We start from the raw sequence: 21,146 nt of genomic DNA on the forward strand, positions 1-21,146 counted from the left end.
ATATATATATATATATATATATATATATATATATATATATGAATCACTCTGCTGTACACCTGAAACTAAAACATTGTAAATCAACTATACTTCAATTAAGATTTTAAAACATAAATTATGCATGTTTAAAGGTGCAAACAATTAAAACATAAAAATCTAATGAACCTCACTCCTAAGAAAAGTGCAAATTAAAAAAAAAAAAGCTGAACCAATAAGGACCTACTGTATAGCACAGGGACCTACATACCCAATCACTTATAATAACCTATAACGGAAAAGAATCTGAAAAAGGATATATATATGTATGTACATATACATATATACGTATATATATATGTACGTATACATATATATAACTGCATCACTTTCCTGTGCACCTGAAACTGCCAACATTATAAATCAAATATACTTCAAAAGAAATTATTTTAAAAAACAAAAGAAGTAATTACCTTCCAAGTACCAACAATGGAAAAGTGAACAGATAAATATCATCTCCCTCGCCAACAATAATGATGCTGAGATAGCATATTTCACCAGTCACGCCTAATAACGTCAAAAAAGCATCAAAAAGCTTGCACTAATCCTCCTACACTGTTGGAAGGAATGTAAACTGGTACAGCCACTATGGAGAACAGTATGAAAGTTCTTTAAAAAACTGAAAATAGAGTTACCATATGATCCAGTGATTCCACTCCTGGGCATGTGTCTGGAGAAAACTATAATTCAGACAGATACATGCACCCCAATATCACTGCAGTGCTATTTACAATAGCCAAGATGTGGAAACAACCTAAATGTCCAACGACAGATGAATGGATAAAGAAGACGTGGCATATATACACAATGGAATACTATTCAGCCATAAAAAAGAGTGAAATAATGCCATTTGCAGCAACATGGATGGACCTAGAGATTATCATATTAAGTGAAGTAAGTCAAAGACAAATATCATATGATATCATTTATATGTGCAATCTAAAAAAATGATACAAAGGAATTATTTATAAAACAGAAATAGACTCACAGACATAGAAAACAAACTTATGGTTCCCAAAGGGGGAAGGTGGGGCAGGGATAAACCAGGAGTTTGGAATTAGCAGATACACGCTACTATGTATAAAATAGCTAAACAACAAGGACCTACTGTATAACACAGGGAACTACACTCAGTATCTCGTAATAACCTATAATGGAAAAGAATCTAAAAAAGGACATATATATATATGTACACACACACACACACACACACACACACACATGCATGACTGAATCACTTTGCTGTATACCTGAAACTAACACAACACTGTAGATCAGCTATATTTCAATAAAAACTTAAAAGAAAAAAAGCTCGCACTATGTCGTGAGGGCTCACGAAGCAGCCTCTCTCCCACATCTTGGCGGCACAGAAACTGAAACAACCTCTATGAGGTCCAAGTTGGCAACCTCTACCCAAATGACCAGCGTTCTACCTTTTGACCCAGAACTTTCCTGTCTCGGAATCCACCCTACAGACAGATCCCCACTGAAACAATGCATAGGTACGGTTCTGTTCTGGACTCTAGCATACGCTGAAAAGAGCCCAAGTCTGGAAGTGACCTATCTGTTCCTCGGTTGGGAACGGAGTAAACAAACTGTAGGAGATCTGTACTGTATGATACTATAAACACTATGCAGCAGTGCAAAGAAAAGGCAGCTCCGATGTGGAACCACCTCCAAGAGATATATTTTGAATGAAAAAAGGCAAAGGGGAGAATATGCATTTAAAAAAGGAAGAAAATAATATGTGCGTATAATCGCTTGTGTATGCTGCTAACTACCATGGAATGATACAGGAGCCTAGGAACACTGCCTACAGAGGAGCCAGGAGGCAGGGGATGGAGATGGAAGGGAAACGTTTTATTGTCTAGTCTCCTGTACCTTTTAAATTTGGTATCCTGTGCAAGAATCATCTATTCCAAAAACTGTTAAATGAAAAGGATGAATAAAGTGAAATTTAACAAAATAAATCATACCAAAAACAAAATAGGGGCTTCAAAGGACTCTAGCCAAAGCAAAGAAAGCTCTGGGATCCTGATCCTCCGTTTCGTCACCTGTGGGGAGGAGGGAACAGCTGTGTGGCTGGCCCACCTCCACCTGGGAGGCTCGAGAGGGGCGAGACGTGTGCCCAGCCTCCACGGTGAGTGGCTGCACTCGGCACACGTGAGTCCCTCCGCTTGCCCGGATGTCCTCAAGGCCCCAGCCCACGGTGTCTGCAGAGGGTAGTAATGATGCTGAGGAGGGAGCTGATGAGGCACAGGAAACCCAGGCCCCCACCTACTAGTCTCCAGCCTGGTTGAGGCATTCAGCCCTGCAGAACCGCCAGAGAGCCGCGGTGGCCAGCAACACGCCCTCCTGGTCCTGTTGCTTCTCCCTCCATCTCCACCACCACACAACACACCCACGAAACACCACCAGCCCCTCCCACCCAGATGGAAGCATCCACCAGACTCTTCACAGAGGGAGGGTGCCTTGCTTAACCCCAAGGAGCAAAAGACTAAGAAAGGGGTTCTGGGCACCATGTTCTTGGGTCCCAGGACCCTCCAGTCAACGCACAGGAAAACGAGCTTCCTGCCACCTCACCAGCAGGGCAGTCGCACCCCCAAAATGATGCCAGGCCTTTACTTTCACCACACTTCTCCTCGGATCTCACAGCCCCTTGAAAGTTGGAATTATCAGGAATCACCTTTTCCATTAAATTTTGGGGAGAATGAGGCTCAGAGAAGCAAAATGACTTTAGCTGACACTTCAGGCGACAGTGACCACCTCCAGACCGCCCAGCTCCCTGTCCTTCACTCTTCCCACACCACCATCGGGCTCCCAGAGCTCCCCCTTGTAAAGATGACCACCCCCAACATGTGCAGGCTTTATTGCTTCAGCAGCTTCCTGAAGCTCGGCCCTCCCCACCAGGGCCTGGGCAAGCTCAGCCTGACAAGTCGGGAACAAGCCAGCCCCCATCGTCTCTCCAGGGGGCCCGCACGCACACAGCCCAGAGAAGAGGGAGGCCTGACCAGTGTCAGCAGCTCCCAGTCCTGAAAGAAACGTCCGGGTCCTGCTCAGCGGCCAGCGACCTACCCCTTCTTCAGGTTTGTCACGTAAGCGCTCTGGAGTGCAGCTTCCAGGAAGTAGGTGGGTTCGTAGTCGACCGGGTGAGATCCTTTCAGGTGGCGGGATGTGGTGTTACTTGTGATCTGGGAAGGGGAACACAGAGAGAGCCGCTGTCTCTAAGTTCCGAGGCCGAGAGGCCAGGGCCAGGGTCAGCCCAGGCAGAGGTGACGGCCCCATCGCCACCCAAGCCCCCAGCCCCCTTAGGGGCACGTAGGGCAATACTCAGACCAAACTCAACCTAACTTGCTTTAATTCAAAATAGGTCTAAAGCACTCTCCCTGTGCAAATGCTGCATGCCCATAACAGCCCTACAAGGCTGGTTTTCTCTGCACCTTACAGATGAGGAAATTGCGGCTCAGAAAGTGCCCGAGGAGACAAAGCTGGCCTGGGCCTGGACCTCAAACACTAGTCTGGCCAGCTACACATTCCAGGCTCTTTCTACTACTTATTGGTGCATTCTTTCAATACTCGAGCGCCTACCAGACGCCAGACATTGCACTGTCCCTGTCACATAACCATGTAACCTCAGAACAGCCCAACAGCTGACCCCTGGTTCGTGGGAAAGCTGAGGAACAACGGTTATTAACTGAGCTGTCGCTTAAGCCACAGCTCTGAGAGGGTCACCCAGCCCCACCGAGATGGGCCTGCCTTCACTATGCCACCTCCCTCTCTGATATGAGGGGAAAAAAAAAAAATCAACGAGCCATCCACCTCTTTCAGAAACTGAAATAGGTTTTAGAGAGATTCTTAGTTCCTCCGAGGTTGGTGCTGGGTCTTAGGAGGGACATCCAGCTTTGCAGTGCACAGGGTGCACAGGGTTCTACGGCCTGCCCCCCCCTTGACCTGAGATAACCAGCTATCGGGGCCCATTTGTCCACCCAGTGCCCCTGAGGCACTGATTCCAGCCCTGGACACCATTCCAGCTCATCACCTGAATCCCCTTTTAAGAGTCCAAAACCCAGGCTTCTGACTGAATGGGTGACTTTCAATGTTTCATGAAAGCTTCCTCCAAACTATATGTAATTCAAACACGAAGAGCTCCTGAAACATTGCATGTGACCTTGGCAGAGGTCAACTCAAGTCTCCACGTGGACCTCTGCCAGGGAGTACACTCGAGTCCTGTTTCTGCTGAGCCGCCAATCACCTCTTTCCCACTGAAGTCCAGCCAAGCAGAGGGCCTCTAGGACGGCGACTCTCAACAGGGGGGCAATTTTGCCCCTGAGACATTTGGCATTATCTGGAGACACTTTTGGTTGTCACAGCTGGAGGGGGGTTGGCTGCTGGCAGCCCATAGGTAGAGGCTGGGAGTGCAGCAGAATTATCCGGCCCCAAACGTCAGAAGTCCTGAGGCTGAGAATCCTGCTCCACGGGAACTGACCTGGCATGAGGAGGACGCCTCCAAAACGGTCCATCACAAACAGGGGCTGGGTTGACATTCTGGCATTTGCCAAAGTAGGTGAGGTTCAAATATCTCCTGAGCGCTGAGTCTCTCAGATCGTGCCCGCCTCCTCTGTCTGGATGCCAATCCTAAATCTCCTCTGACAAGCCTGCCATCTAGTATCTACTAAACATCCACTAAACAGAAGGCTTAAGCACCACCCCAAAGTCACAAGTCATACAGGGTCCAAGCCCTGCCAACGCCACTTATGAACGGTCCGAGCTCCGGGAAGCTATTTAACTCTCCACACCTGAGTTTCCCCACCTGCACGGTGGGAATAACAATCGTAACCTGTTGCAGTTGGTTACTATTTGAAGGTTAAATTAGAGAACAACTTTGAGTCAAGTACTCAAAGTAGTGCCTGACATGAAAACAGGGATGCAGTAACCGTAAGTATCTTTGTTGAATATGGCTGCCTGTACCCCCGCCATTTAACCAGGAGTCCCCAGAAGGGAAGAACTGGGGTAACATCACAGTATGCTGCTAACACCTGGAACTGCTGTCCTGTTGAGAGTTCATTCAGGCCCCCCGAAGCACAAGCAGGGAGATAAGTAGGCCTGAGAATCTCCAGACCCCTGTGGCCAGCTCTGCCAGCCTCTGCAAGGCTTTAAGAATGGTCCTCCTCCCCGCTAAAGGGTCCAGTAGCGAGCTTCCAGAGCACCTGAGAGCTGGGAAGAGTGCCTACATGGACCGGCCTGACTGTACCCTTCCAAGGGAAGAGTAGCGGGCAAATGGCCTAATCTCCCTAAACCTCATGTATTAAACAGGGATGAATGTAATACCTACTTCAGAGAGCTGCTGTGAGGGGTAAACAAGTTAACGAACACAACAGGGCTGTCACACTTTTGGTCGTACAAGCTGAGCTCACCAAGGAGGTTGCCAGCCGCTCGCAGGTGGCGTGGACTCTTCTGTTTATTAAAACTCTTTTCTGGCAGTAGAGAGTCTCATGCTTACGGAATCAGGATACTATACTATAATGAGTTTTCCAACGGATAAAGCAGAGCATCTTCAGGGCAGGTGGAGGGTCCTCTTTTCTAATTTGTACAAGCAGGACCTACAGTTTTAGTGGGGTGGGGGGGTTGCATAGATACAGGTGCTCAATAGAAGGCAGTGATGACCAATGGGGCTATTATTTCCAGCTCACCTTCTCCAATTCCTGCAGGAACACCTGAGCGATCCAGGAGGCCCTCTCGAAACAGGTGATCACTTCCTCCTCCCTCTCGGTCAGGCGGTGGCGGGAAGCGATGGAGTTGGGGAGGCGTTCCAGGGAGAGGCCTGCGGGACGAGGGGAGCAGCTCGGACCTGCCCTGCTCGGTGGGGAACGGGGGGCCCAACTCCAGGCCCCTCCCAGGGGCCCAGGGTGGGCTCATCCGAGGAGACTCTGGAGCAGCCAGTGGGAGGCAGAGGTCCTGGGAGGGGAAGGAGGGGGCTCAAGCCAGGATGGTATTAGCAGCGGCTGGGATCAAGGGGTGGACGGACAGCAGGCACCCATGCCCCACGTGGGGAACCACACTGGTGGCACCCCCATGCCCAAGTCCTGCCTGCTGGAAGCAATCCTGACGCCTCCTCCCAGCTGCAGAAGAGACCCCTCCCCAGGCACTCACCATGTTTACATCATGGAGTGGTTATTTCCATCTAGCTCTTCTCTCCCCCAGTAGTTCAATGGGGGCAAAATGAGCCTGTTTGGACTGCCACAGTCCCTAGCACGTGCTAGATGACTTGATTACACAGCATTTATATGCACCCCTCCCGTGGAACCAAACAGTTTCTACCTCACCTAAGTCAGGCGCTCAGGTCCTATGCGCCTGCAGTGGAATTTGCTGTTTTTGCGTCCCTGGCATCCATTTCCCATTCTTTCCACAGCAGCACCTCTCTTTCCCTTTGAGCACCCATTTGTGCAGCCTCGCTCAGCCCTGTGGCTCACAGGGCGAAGACCCCGCCCCACCTCAAAGGCAGGCACGTGATCCAGGCTGACTCATCATCAGGGCCACAGTGGTTGGCTAAGGGTGTGCACGTGGCCTGGTTTGTGCCGAGAAGACCCAATCCCAGAATTCTTACCCCTTCCACTGGGCTTGTTAAGCTGCTAAGAGGCCAGCCTGGAAATGTTAGGGAAAGGCTGCCTTAAAATGAAGCTACATAACGTGAATGTCGTTAACATGATTGTACACTTGAAAATGGTTAAGGTGGTGTATTTTATGTTTTGTGTTTTTTACCAAAATTTTAAAAAATTTAAATATAAAAGCATAGCTCTAAAGCAAAAAAAAAAAAAAAAAAAAAAACCCCGAAACTATAAGAAACTAAGAAGGGAAAGCTGTAAAGGGAAACAACTATATTTATGTCTGGGTTTTTGGTCTTTTGCTTTTTTTTTTTTGAGACAGGAAAAAGATTGAATAAACTCAGTCATGAAAAAAAAACAAACGAAGTCTGCACAGAACAGAGATGAGACTTGATGGAAAAGGGCAGATTCCTAAAGACACTGTTTGAACACTCGCCTGAAGCACTACCCCCTGAAACTTTCCAGTACATGCACCAATAACCCCTTCCCCCATTTTCTCAGGGAGGGGTGGGGTCAAAGTCCACTTAAATTGTGTTGCTGTCACGTGCAACTCACAGTCCTGACTAGAGAGCACTGTCCTAGACTGCGGTTCTCGATGGGCAGAACCCAGATCCTTCTCACCTTTGTGCCCACATGGTACTTTATATGTAGTAGGTGCTCAAAGTGAAGTGACTGAAGGAAGGTCCAAGAAGAGAATCCTCAACTCTCTCCTGCCCTCTGGCCCCAATATCCAACTGATGACCAAGCCCTTAACATTTCAAGCCCCCCCTCCCCTTCCCTTCTCTTATCTCCTTATTTTAGGCTTTATCTCTTGAGTGGATGACCACCTTGGCCTCCTAGCTGGCCTCCCTGCCTCCAGTCTCACTCTCATCCATCCTGCTCAAGGATCCCAGGGTGATCCTTCTAAAACTCCACTGCTTAAAACCCTCCACTGGGGTCCCCACTGCTGCAGGGTGAGGTCCAAACTCCTGACATTCCATACCATGCCCTCCAAGATCCATCCCTGTCACCTCCCCAGCCTTGTCTCTCATCATGTTACACATCAAATGTTTGTGTCCCCTTGAAAGTCATATGTTGAAAACCTAATGCCCAAGGTGATGGTATTAGGAGGCGGGGCCTTGGGCAGGTGATTATGTCCTGAGGGTGGAGCCCTCATGATAGGGATTAGTGTCCTTATAAAAGAGACCCCAGAGAGCCCCTTCCATCATGGGAGTACACAGCAAGAAGTTGGCAGCCTGCAACCTGGAAGAGGGCTCTCACCAGAACCTGACCGTGCTGGTGCCTTGATCTCAGACTCCCAGCCTCCAGGACTGTGAGAAATAAGTCTCTGTTGGGTATAAGCCACCCAATCTGTGGTGCTTTGTTCTAGCAGCCTGAGCTGACTATGACACCATACCTGCTGCATCCACGCCCAGCCTCCTGCTCCCACTGTGCTCGGGTTGCGCCTCTTGCCTGGAATGCACCCTCCACCCCACCCCCCAGAGGCCACCCAAAATTACAGCTCACCTTCTGCCACTGAGTGCCCCCTCCTCTAGGGAGCCCCTCCAGTACACCCTGGTATAACCAACCATTCTCTCCTTGGGCCCTGATCTACACTTTACGTATTCCTGCCCCACCATTTTGTTATACTTATTTGTTCACGTGTTTGCTTGGCCAGACTATAGGCTCCTTAAAGGCACCAACCTTAACACGTTCACCTTTCTATAACCTGCCACACAGTAGGCGCTCAGCAAGCACTGGCTGGCTGAAGAAACGACAAGCCTGGTGGTGTCTGACAAAGTACAAAGTACTCTACAAACACAAGGTAAAGATACTGCTGTCCTTGGCTAGATTCCCAACTCATATGGTTTCAGTGACCTTGCCCTCTGCCAGACTGGGGTGTGAATGGGTCCGAAGGTCGGGATGCCTCGGCCTGGGGAAAGGTGGACACAGACCGCGAAGGCCCTTGCTCAACACAAAGACTCAGTTACGCGGGTCACCAAGTGTCAACGTGCCTCCTGCCAAATGACTCACGACCCGGAAAGGACTAAGGGGGAGGAGGAACAGAGGGCACACTGGAGAAGACGTGGCAAGAAGGCAGGAGAAGGCTGGTCCCCTCGGCTCACTGCCGGCACTGGCCCAGCCACTCCTCTCCAGACCCACGGCCCCCGTGTACCCTACAGGACAGTGGGACATAGAAACGTTCAGGGCCTGGCCTGGAAGCCAAGTGGAAATGGCAGGAGGGCAGAGCCAACTCCAGAAGACACAGAGAGGGTCTGTTTTAACACATCCTTGTGCTTCCCCCCCCCCCCCCCCCCCCCCCCCCCCCCCCCGCCGAGATGTGCTGCTGTCTGGGTTCCCTCCTGCCCCACCTCTGGGCCCAGAACTGGGACGGACCAGGTTCAGGCTGCCAGTCCCCAGCCTCCAGTGGGCTGGCCATGGCAAAGCGGTGAATTCAGCAGTCTGTGGGGCCGCCACATTCCCCGTGCTCCATTTGTTCCTTCTGCTCCCAGCAGGGGCCTCTCCACCAGGCTTCTCTGAGAATTCTAAACCCCATCCTCCTTGAAAGCTCACAGCACACCACCTCTTCTCTGAAGGCTTCTTAAGTCTCCCGCCTTCAGAGCCAGCAGCACGTTTTAGCTGCGCCTCCTCTGCGTATGCCTTTCCCCTACATGGTGACCATCCTCTCTGCCCATTTCTGGTTGATCTTTGCACCCAGCGAGAGCAAGGCCTGGGGCTTAGTGAGTGGATGGACACACAGACGAACACACACATTCACTCATGCCGAGTGTAGAGGCCGGTGGCGTTTCTCCCTTTCCATCTAAAAAATGGTTCTTGTGGAATTCATAAACCGTGGCGTATTTATACAATGGAATACTACTCAGAAATAAAGAAAAGGACACACTCTTGATACATACAACACGGGTGAATCTCTCAGAACTTATATTGTGCAGAAGAAGCTACATATCAAAAAGTACAGGCCATATGATTTCAGTTATATGACATTCAAAACAAGGGCAAAATTATAATCTATATTAACAGAAACCAACCAGTCATTGCCTGGGGTGGGTTTGGGGAGGGGATCAATTGGCAAAGGACCTGAGGGAATTTTCTGGGGAGATGGAAATGTTCTTTGTCTTTATTGCGGTGTTGGTTACATGGGTATCTATACTTGACAAACTCATCAAATTACACATTTAAGATCTATGTACAGTATAAAAATATATCTAAAAATAATAAATATATTCCTTTTTGAAAGGAAGCAATTATGATTCCAGAGGACTAATGAAGATCAAAGTAAACGGGCTACAGTCACTGAGGTAGTGGTCTGTGAAAAAATTTCTAACATATAGCAGACCAAAAAGCTTCCTGGAGCTGGCAACAGCTCTTCCTAGTGAGGGTCACAGTCCAGTCACCCCAGTTCTGCCCATAAAAAGAGGCTTCTTTGTCCGCCTGCCAGTGCAGGGGACATGGGTTTGAGCTCTTGTCCGGGAAGATCCCACATGTCGCGGAGCAACTAAGCCCGTGCACCGTAACTACTGAGCCTGCGCTCTAGAGCCCACGAGCCACAATTACTGAAGCTCACGTGCCACAACTACTGAAGCCTGTGCGCCTAGAGCCTGTGCTCTGCAACAAGAGAAGCCACTGCAATGAGAAGCCTGTGTACCGCAACAGAGAGTAGCAGCCAAAAGTAAATAAATTTATAAAAAAAAAAAAAAAAAAAGAGGCTTCTTTGCCTTACATTTGCTCTTTGAGTCATATGACGGGCCATTTTCCTGTCACAAACATCTGACGGGAAATCTGCTGGGGATTCCAACCCTCGGGTTCCTTCATCCTCTGCCCTGTGTGTTTCTGCACAAGTGGCCCGACCACAACACTAGCTCCAAGATGGAGACGGGCTGCTTCTGAGCCCGCCCCCAAAGGATCCCAGTGGATCCCAGCCCTGTTGAGCGGGCAGGAAGCCAAAGGCTGTCAGGAAGCACGGGCACTGCCTCCTGATTCCCACTGGCAGAGGGGCCTTTATGTGAAAACACCCAGTCGTGCGAGCCAGGGGAGGTCCCCTTTCAAGAGGGGCGCTTGCTTTTTCATTAACTTTGAACTTTCGGTTTGGAGGCAAACTGACCCTGGCACAGCTCAACACCCAGGCTGGTCCGGGCCTCAGCGGTCTCAGTGACTCATCACATCCCAAACAGCAGCCCTTCCAAGAGGCCCCGCCCTTGGAGCCCTGGGCACTGGATGCGGAGATGGAGAGCACGATGCCTCCCCTGTGATGGAACTTTCCAGATGGGTGGACCCCCGCCCTCCTGCCTACCCAGCTGGTCCAAAAGTACAGGGCACCCGAGAGGCGTAGGCCCTGTGGGGGTGGAGGACGGGGGGGGGAGGAAGAAATGCAAGTCATTGCTTCAGCCTTCAGGGAGGAAGCCTCAAGGCCGGGTTGGGAAGAGAACCCTGATAAATCACACTCAAAAGTGGGCAACTGTGGGCATATAAAATGGCAGAGCTGCTGTGGAGGACAGGCTGGCCATTCCTCAGAAGATTAAAACCAGAATTACCATATGATCCAACAACTCGACTTCTGGGTATATATGCAAAAGAATTTAAAAGAGGGCCTAGAAGAGATACGTGTACTACACCCATGATCATAAAGCGTTATTCACAGCAGCAAAAAGGTAGAAGCAACCCAAGTGTCCACTGATGGATGAATAAAGAAAATGTAGGATAGGACTTCCCTCGTGGCACAGTGGTTAAGAATCCGCCTGCCAATGCAGGAGACATGGGTTCAATTCCCTGGTCCGGGAAGATCCCACACGCCGCGGAGCAACTAAGCCTGTGCACCGCAACTACTGAGCCCGCGTGCTTACAGCCTGTGCTCCACAACAAGAGAAGCCACCACAATGAGAAGCCTGCTTACCACAACGAAGAGTAGCCCCCGCTCACCACAACTAGAGAAAGCCCACGCGCGGCAACCAAGACCCAATGCAGCGCAAAAAAAAGAAACCATTATTTTTTTTTTAATTGTAGTATATACACACAATGGACTATTATTCAGCCTTAAAAAAGAAGGAAATCCTGCCATATGCAACAACATGGATGAACCTTAAGGACATTATGCTGAGTGGAATAAACCAGTCACAAAAGACAAAGTCTGTATGATTCCACTTCTGTGAGGTACCTAGAGTAGCCAAACTCATAGAGACAGAAGACAGCATGGTGACTGCCAGGGGCTGGGGGAGGAGAATGGAAAACTGTTTACTGGGTACAGTTTCAATTTTGCAAGATAAAGTGTTCTGGGGATTGGCTGCACAACAACATGAATGTACTTAACACTACTGAACTGTACACTTAAAAATTTTTAGGATAATAATTTTGTTATGCAGCTAAAAAATTCTTAATGGTTAAGATGCTAAATTTTTTTTTTTTTTTTTTTTGCGGTTCGCGGGGCCCTCACTGTTGTGGCCTCTCCCGTTGCGGAGCATAGGCTCCGGACGCGCAGGCTCAGCGGCCATGGCTCACGGGCCCAGCCGCTCCGCGGCATGTGGGATCTTCCTGGACCGGGGCACGAACCCATGTCCCCTGCGTTGGCAGGTGAACTCTCAACCACTGCGCCACCAGGGAAGCCCAAGATGCTAAATTTTATGTTACATTTTACCAATTGAAAAAAAAAAAAGCAGACAATTTGACTCCTTGTATCAAAGTTTCTGAAAAGTGTACACATTTCAATCCAGTAACTCTACTTCTAGAAATTTATCCTTAAAAAAATAATGTATGCAAAAAATGCAAAAGTTGAGCTTCAAGGATATGCAGTGCAGTATTGTTTATAATGGCAAAAAAAAAAAAAAAAAGAGATTTAACCTGCAGGTTCAATAACAGGAGACAAGTTTGCTAAACTACAATAGATTCTTACAATGAAATGCTATAAAGCTATTTTATGTAGTGACGTAGATGTATACTAGAAACTATTTCGTAAAATATTAACTTTAAAAAACAAGTGTATAAAATATATGATTGTATGAACTTATTTTCGTTTAAAACATAAAAACCTATAGGAAAAAAGACTGGAAGGATATACCTCAAAATGTTTAGAGAGATCTTAGTCTCAGTTTCCCCAAAGACAAAATAAGATCACTCACAATGCCCACCTCATAGGGTAGCTGTGAAAATTAAATTAGATGGGTCTTATAGAGAACAGAAAGTACGCTCTCAGAAAACGTTTCAAGTGATGCTCAAAATGACCTCTCATGTAGGGGTTTAGCCTTTCCCTAGAATGACAAATGAGAAATCTAATTCACTGAGAAGATACTCCTTCCAACACCCCTCAGCTCAAAGTGCCAACTAGATCCAGGTCTTCTGGCTTCAACACCGTCCGTTCTCTCGGCCCAGACTCCATGCGTCTTTCCTTACCCTCGGTAACCCACCAGAGGTTCCCACATCTCAGGCTTCTGGCCAGCATACGGGGGCCTGCCTTTCCCATGTGTATCCAATGGCTGAATTATAGCTGTCTAACCTGGCAGGAATGGGCCCTAGTGTTGGTGCTGGTTTCTCAAATACACCCCCCAAAACCCTGTCCATACTCCACACCTCCACCAACTACTCTCTGGGGTGTTCTCCAACGATGGAGGAAAAGCCTGCCAGGAGAAGATGTGGGGAGACCACTCCAACTCCCCGTGGTCTCCCTCCATGAGTCCACTTACCCTCCTGTCCTGTTTCGTATCTCGCAGTCCAGGCAGAACCTCAATGAAGGCTTGGTAAGCACACAATGAACACACCCAGCCTCCTTCCAAGACACCCTCATCTGCTCACTCCTCTCCACCTGGAGGCCAGCCTCTCACTCCGTGGACCACAGTCTGTGGCCAGGGCAGCAGCACCAAAAGTGCTGACCTGCTTCCCCACAAGGCAGACGGCCCACGCCCCTTTAAGAAGGAAGCCAAAATAAACAGTTAATTCCTGCCATACCAGGACTAAAAAAAACCCCAAACCAATATCCCACCATGTCCTGCCCCAGGAGCAGCCTGGTGTTCTTTTATTTTTGAAAGTTTTACTAAAGCCATAAAATCCCAGGTGAGAGCAGAGGAGCTGGGGGTTTCAGAGGCTGAAAGAACAGAAAAAAAGAAAAAAAAAAACCTTGAGGGGTGAGAAGAAGAGAATTTGCAGATCATAGTTCTCACAGCTGCCTAACGTTTTTTACATTTTTACTTTTCACAGCACCTTCACAATTGAGCATCTCACTGCAGTATTTTGGGTGAACCGGGGCATTTTCCTTCATAGCCAGGCAGGTCTTCTATCAGTGAGCCAGCAGGCAAGCCTGCCCAGAGTGGCCTCGCTGGTGCTGGGCCGTGAACAAGCGGCAAAGGGGTTTGCTAGGCTGAAACACAGGGCAACACTGGTTTTCAAGGGGCCCACAGACACAACAAGCCCCAAATTAGGCAGCAACGACTCGGTCTTTAGGGCTCAGGGCAGGACTCATGGCTGGAGAGATGGGGGGTCATTCCCCACATCATTACCACATTGAGCGAGCACCAGAGAAAGGAAAGCAACACAGGCCGCAGGAGAGAAGGAAGCCGTTCGCCACAGAACGGCCCTCTGTGAGGCGGACAATGACACTGGTGCTTTTGGGGGCTGAACTGGGTAAGGCTTGAGATGTCGAAAGAACAGTCCCTGAAGCATCCTACACGTCCGTCAAAGCTGGGGCTACCCCTTAGGACTCACACCAACAGAAAAGAGGACAGTTTGTCACCTGGATCTACAACGGCTTTGCCTAGTCTAGGGCCCAGAGCGCTCTGCTCCAGATGGACCCAGACAGCATGCAGACCAACAGGTGAGCTGACTTTACGGGAAACAGGCTGGGCCACACTTCATGGTATGGCTACCTAAGGCCAAAGTTCTGGAACACCAGCAAAAGGGAGACCCTGAGCCTTCCTGCTGGGCTCTCAATGCCCCCTCATTTCCCAGTCCTCCCATGCACAACCTCTCTTAGCTCCAAAAAGGTTTGACAACACCCCGCTCCAAACAAGCCACCTCCATTTCCCAGGGGCCTCCCTCTGGATTTTCCTTTACCTGGAAGGCACCTCTCCCACTCAGCAGCAGCTGATTCCTCCTAAAGTTCAGCCTCACCTCCCAGCTCACATGGGAAGGCCCCACAGCTAGCTGGGTCTCACTCACTTCCCTCTCTGGAACAGAGTGTGTCAGTTAAACAAGTACTCCCTGGCCATCAGGGACGAGCCCCAAAGCCAGAATCAGAGAGAGCCAAGTTCAAATCCTCACCTGGTCACTACTGGTGTAACCCGAGGAGAGTCAATTCTGCCTGAGCTCTGGGGTTCTGTCCTCCATACCTTTCACCTACTTTGGTAACAGCACCCTGATTTTCCTTCGAGGAACCATTCCTCCAACTCAGTCCACAAGATTCAAGTGGGGAAATCCCACCCCGGGCACCAAACCAGCCACCTAAATGCCGGTCACTGAAACTGGTTCCAGGGTGGGCATGAGACCAAACCAGGTCAACGAGAACCTTCCCCAAGGCTTTCTCTCCTCCTGAGGTTGTGAGTTTAGGTTGCAGGACCACGTAAACCTGGAGCTGTCGAGAAAGACCACAACACGTGGAGTCCCTGGACCCAGCTATGTTTGATGCTATCTGCCCCCAACGACTTACTACTTACATAGGCCCATACGTTTTCAGTCCCTCCCCCTTTTGGTTGTTGCTTTTCCAGCTAGCTGGGGTTGCATTTTTGTCATTGCAACCGTAAGTCTGATTATACAGAAACCAATCCCTAGAAGCATGATGTCAGAGGAACAAGTCGTGAAAGGCAGGACTGGCTGAGCTGGGGTCAGGCATGGGAGGAAATGCAGAACTGGCTGAGCTGGGGTCAGGTATGGGAGGAAATGCAGGACTGGCTGAGCTGGGGTCAGGCATGGGAGGAAATGCAGAACTGGCTGAGCTAGGGTCAGGTATGGGAGGAAAGGCAGGACTGGCTGAGCTGGGGTCAGGTATGGGAGGAAATGCAGGACTGGCTGAGCTGGGGTCAGGCATGGGAGGAAATGCAGGACTGGCTGAGCTGGGGTCAGGTATGGGAGGAAATGCAGGACTGGCTGAGCTGGGGTCAGGCATGGGAGTGAGGATTGTGCCACTTCTCGGCTAAGAAACTGGAATTCCAGATACAAGGCGGCAGCAATGCCAGTTGAAATGCAGCCTATTTGGTCTTGAGGCGAGACCTTGGGCCACGAAGGCTGGAGCTTTAGGCTGTCTGGTAGAACACTGCAGGGTAACTAGCCTGTGCTGGGGCCCACAGTGAGGCCTACAGGAAGGGGTAAGCTGCGCTCCCGGCAGCCGTTTGGAATGACACAGCTTTGCAAACAGGCCCTTTTTGCCTGTGGACAAAAATAGAGACGGCTGAGAATCAAATCAGACAATCGGAGTTGGCAGTTCTCTGCTCCTGCTGAAGGTAGTGCTGGAAGGGGCAGGAAAACCGGACCCCATCAGGAGCTAAGGCTGCGGCCCGGGAAAGGCCTGATTCCTCCAGGACCCCCCAAAGAACCCTGATGTGGGTCTAACCTTGCTAGAGTCCCCTATGTCCCCAGGGCCCACTTAGGGCCCCCTCTGGGCTACCCTGAGGGGCAGAATGACAGTGCCCAAAGGCATCATCCATCCTGGCCAGCCCCCAGGCTCTGCAGTAAGTGTCAGGACCCTACCTCTCCTTTCTCAGGGCTTCTGGACGTCCCATACCCTCCTCTGTCTGTGCGAATGCATCTCGGAGGTAACCCCTCTGGAGGGGTCCTCTGTCATAGGCAGGACTCAGGCTTCGGAGACAACCACTGGCCACCAGCCCAAGCTCTGCTATTCACAGGCTGCACGATCGTGGACAAGCCTCAGTTTTTCCATCCATACAGTGGGCATATAACAACTCCCTCCCATTCTACAGAGATCAATTGAAAGTTAACCCACCAGCCCACAAATATCAATATCTATTAAACAAGAGTTCCAGGGCCGTGTTTCTCAAACTGTAAGGTGAATACATGTCACCTGGGAATGCTGTTAAAACGTAAATTCTGATTCAGTACTTCTGGTGAGGGGCCTGAGAATCTACATTTCTAGACTCCTGGGTGGCGCACATGTGATAATCCCACACCCTTACCACGCCCACACCCTCAACAATCATACGCTCAGGTTCCAGAGGGGAAGGGTCCACACCTCAGGTTTCTGGGTACACCATCGAAGTCAGGTACACCAGAGGAGCTTGGAAGACTGGGGGAGAAGGGACCAAATGGGGGATTGTGCTAGGCAGGGGAAGGGCCCTCAGCCCTGCCAGGGCCGGCAGGTGACTTGGGAGCAGCCGGCCACAGTACAGGCCAGACCCATTAACCTGGCAGCCAGGAGGAGCTAGAGGCAGGACCTAGGGAGAGGGAGTTCTTCCTCCAAAGCCAGAGGCCCCAACAGGGCCCAGCCCACCTCCCGGAGGCCAAAATGAGGCCCTAAAAATCCAGGCCTCCGCTCCTGGCAGGACCAGGTCAGTCTGAGCCCAGTTGTGAAGTTGGGGGACAGTTCGCTCAGACAGGGAAGTGAAGCTATTTTGTTTTTCTATCTTAGTGAAAAATCTGTGGTGTTCATACTGTTTCTAAACAAACTTGACATGAACAATAACCTTTTTCCCCTTGGAGAAGTTGGAGGGTCATATATCACCCACCTCCCCACCAAGCAATATATACATATGTGCACGTAATGTTTCTGCACTTCAAGCAAGAGAAACCCACGACTGCTTCAACTGCCCCCTTCTCTCAAGCTCCTGGGACAGTGTCTGAAGCCCTCCCTGGGAATCAGAAAGCATCTTCTGGTCTAATCCATGTCCCCTCGACTTCAGAGCAAGGCCAAGTCCTTGTGAGTGACCCGCCAGAGGACACCCTGCCTAGTCCCTCTGCTCTGAAGGGGAAAGCAGGTGCACTGAGTATGTCTTTTGTGGGTGAAGAGACCCAGAGCCCGCTCTTGAGACACCCATACACACGCCCCCACTGAGCCTCCAGGCCTGGCTGCTCAGGCCCCTCCCACCATGACACACTGCCCCGCCCTCCTCCCGCCAACCAGGTGTGCCTGAGAACTCAACTCCCTGCCCCACTGGAAGATACCAAGTGGAACCATGGAGCGGAATACGATGCAAGATGATAAATGAGCTGACATGTAATGGCCTAGCCAGGCCGAGTCCTGTGGAGAAGGCACATCAGGCTCCCGCAGGAGGCCGCCTGGCATCTGACAGCCTGAAAAGAGGCAGCCTGGTGGCAGGCACTCTGGTTCACACACAAACCAACTGACACTTCACTTGCACCGGCCTCAGTTTTCTCATCTGTAACCTGAGAACTGGCCTAGATCATTTCTATGCTTCCTTTCAGTCTAGAATTCTGAGCAGCCCCATCAAGGGGTGTTTACAAGCTCTGGCTGCCTGGGTTCAAATCCTGGCTCTGCCAATGCCAGTGAAATCCACGAGAGTCCCTTCACCTCTCTCCTCGCAACTCCTGGGCTGTAACATGGCATTGAAGAGAACACCTACTCAGGGAGGGGGGTTACTGTGTGGATTGAATGAGGGCACACCTGGCATGGAGTGTTTAATAAATATATATTATTATTCTGTGAACTCTGTGGCATACTGCTGCCACCGTTCTTATGATGGCCTGAATGTTTGTGTCCCCTCAAGTTCATATGTTGTAGCTTTAACCCGAAATGTGACGGTATTTGGAGGTGGTGCCTTTGGAAGGTAATTAGGGTTAGATGAGGTCATGAGGGTGGGGACTTCATGATGGGATTAGTGGCTTTATAAGAAGGCAAAGAGAGAGGGATCTCTCCATGAGCACCCATGGAGGAAAGGTCACGTGAGGACATAGCAAGAAGGTGGCCATCTGCAACCCAAGGAGAGAGGCCTCACCAGACACCAACACTGCTGGTACATGGATCTTGGGTTTCCCAGCCTCTAGAACTGTGAGAAATAAATTCCTATTGTTTAAGCCACCCAGTCTATGATATTTTGTTATGGCAACCTAGCAGACTAAGACAAGCCCCATGCTCATAAGTGAAGTCAGGACCAGTGACCAGCCATCCCCGTCCCCTACTCTCTGCATTGGGAGCCATACCAAGTCCCGCCAAACCCAGGAAAATCAACACCATGCACACCCTGGAGGCCACGTGCACAGTCTCGAGCACACGCAGGGTCAGATGAACCTCAGCATGCTGAGCAGCAGGGCGCAGGCATTGCGACAGGACAGGGAGGACGGGCAGAGAGGAGGCAAGCAAGGGGGAAGCCTAGTGCAGTCAGTGGGGGGCGGGGAGTCAGTACAGCCCATGAACGAGCAGCCCACGCCAGGGACACCCAGCTCCTTACCTCCCCTGCAGCACCTGTGACCACCGGGCCTGTGTTCCCCCAAGAAGCTGGAGGCGTGCTGGAAAGAGTAGAGAGCAGGAGACAGGGAGCAGTAGGTACCGAGCCAGGTCTACAGGAAGAAGTACCGGAAAGGAGCCCTAAGAAAGGGTGTTAGGTTCGGGAGTCCATGGCATAAGTGGTTTCCAAGAGGCCAGAAAGACCCAAATGCCAAATGAAGATCACCCCCAAGACCAGCCTGTACCGGGGGCACAGAGCAGGGGATGAGAGAGCAAAGGGAGAAGACCCCACACACTGGACTGTCCCAGATGGGCACCTGCCTCCCACAGGCTGGCACCAGGTCTGTCTGGGGGAAGATCTCAGCAGATTTCCTGGGATTGTGTGAACAGTCTCTCAATGGGGAAAGGGACCCAGGGACCCACGGACCCACAGGTGGACAAACAGCTCTCAAGAAGCCCCATCGGCCATGGTTAAAGGAGGCTGTGCCCTGCAAAGATGTCACAGTCAATCTCCCAGGACACAGAGGCGTGGGAGTGGGGACTCACAGTGCAAGGCCAATGTCAGAGAGTGGAGGTTCCAATCCTGGATCCACCACAAATCTCTGGGTAACTCCAGGTAAGGTACATCCCCTCTCTGGGCCTCAGTTTCCCTGTATATAAGATGGGAGAATGTCCCCATGTCTAAGAGAAAAGAAGGTGACAAATACTTTACCAATGCCAGACACCAAATCCCCACAGGGTCACACGTGTTTCTAGACTTTTCTCTGGGGGTTGGTTTGTGCTGGAATAAAGAGATGATCAAACATCCAGGATTCCTGGCAACAGTGTGGACAGAGGGGCTCCTGGGACCTCAGTGCCACCAAGAGCCACCACTCGGGCTCCGTGATCCCAGGATTCAAGGACCCAGGGAAGGTGGTGCCTGAAGCACAAAGTCTGGGGGAGGGCTTTCACTGCCATGTAACACCTTCAGGGTCAGTTCAAGGGCACTCTTTCCCCAGGTGGGCATCCACAGCGCACGTGATGAAATTCCTACATCACTGACCCTGTGTGCCTGGCTCCCCACCACAGCATCACTCGCCCTGGGAACTGGCTCTGACCTGCCCATCACAGGACCCAGCATTGCCTCCCTGGGCGGCTCACCGCAGGTGCCCAGCAAATACCTGAGGAGAGCCAGGCTGCTCTGTGCCATTGAGCACCTGATCGGTAGCCAACGCCAGTCACTAGTGCCACTCTAACAACGGGTGGCACGCTTTTAAAGCCTTTCTCACCCTGGTTACAACACAACTGATTCCTCTCGTTCATGGTAACCCTGTGAGGGTAGGTATTTCGACCCTGTCTTTCAGGTAAAGCCACTGAGGCCAAGAAAGGTGAAGAGCTATATGCCCAAGGGCACACAGTCAGGTGACTATCTGTCGACAGAGCCAGGGCAGGAACCTGAGTCTTCTGACCTGACATCCGGCCCAGCGCCTGCCATCAGCCGGCATGTGCTGATGTGGTTGGTTACCCTGGCATCCACCCGGCTGGTCAGTGCCTGGGCACTCCCGGGGGTTAAGTACCTTAAACGCTGCCCTGCAGGCCCACCCTCAACACAGCACTGCTGCCCTGCAGCTGCCACCCGCTCCCGGCACATGGGGGCCAGAGTGTAACGAGCTGCGCACAGTGGTGGGGAGACCCGGCCGGTGCTCACACCTACCTTTGATGACAAAGGCCTCCGCCAGCAGCCGCATCTGATACAGGGGCTTATTCTCCATGGACATGTCATCAATCCCGGCCCGCGCGTACATGCTGATGGCATCTCGGTACGAGCCCTCCACGTAATGCAGCTTGCCCAGGATCAGCATGGCCTCACACATGTACTGCGGCTGAAAGGCCAAGGACCACATCAGCAGGGTCCTGCCCCAGAGACGCCGGCCCCACCCCCACCGGGGACCTGAGAATGAACGCTCTCCTCACCGAGCCATGAGGGTTTGCCTACGATCCTGCTCAGAACTCCCCTCCTCTTCCAGGAAGCCTTCCCAACCCTCAGACACATGTGGACAGCTCCCCTCTCTGCACACCTGCAGTCCGTGGCCTATGCTGTGGCTCTTAGTGACATTCTTATGAGTCCCTAACTGCTTCATGTGCGTGTACCTTATGCCCCCAACTAGACTGCAGGCAGCTTGCAGACTGGCCCTGAC

General features: G+C 50.9%; 1 protein-coding gene across 3 annotated transcripts in view; it reads right to left on the minus strand.

Annotated features, from left to right (window-relative positions):
- TTC7A (tetratricopeptide repeat domain 7A) overlaps positions 1-21,146 on the minus strand; it is a 122,726-nt gene that overhangs the window by 82,106 nt on the left and 19,474 nt on the right. For 2 of the 3 annotated variants that reach the window (XM_027113180.1, XM_027113179.1), the window contains exons 3-5: positions 20,663-20,831; positions 5,727-5,857; positions 3,112-3,227 (exon numbers count right to left, since the gene is read on the minus strand). In XM_027113180.1, the coding sequence (XP_026968981.1) occupies positions 3,112-3,227; positions 5,727-5,857; positions 20,663-20,831 (416 nt within the window). Of the gene's footprint in view, positions 1-2,090; positions 2,290-3,111; positions 3,228-5,726; positions 5,858-20,662; positions 20,832-21,146 lie in introns of those variants that run through there. The other variant, XM_027113181.1, reaches the window with a different exon arrangement.

Source organism: Aethalodelphis obliquidens, unplaced genomic scaffold (genome assembly GCF_003676395.1).
Source record: "Aethalodelphis obliquidens isolate GAN/ISIS:26980383/991018 unplaced genomic scaffold, ASM367639v1 scaffold12, whole genome shotgun sequence".
Classification (NCBI taxonomy): Eukaryota; Metazoa; Chordata; class Mammalia; order Artiodactyla; family Delphinidae; genus Aethalodelphis; species Aethalodelphis obliquidens.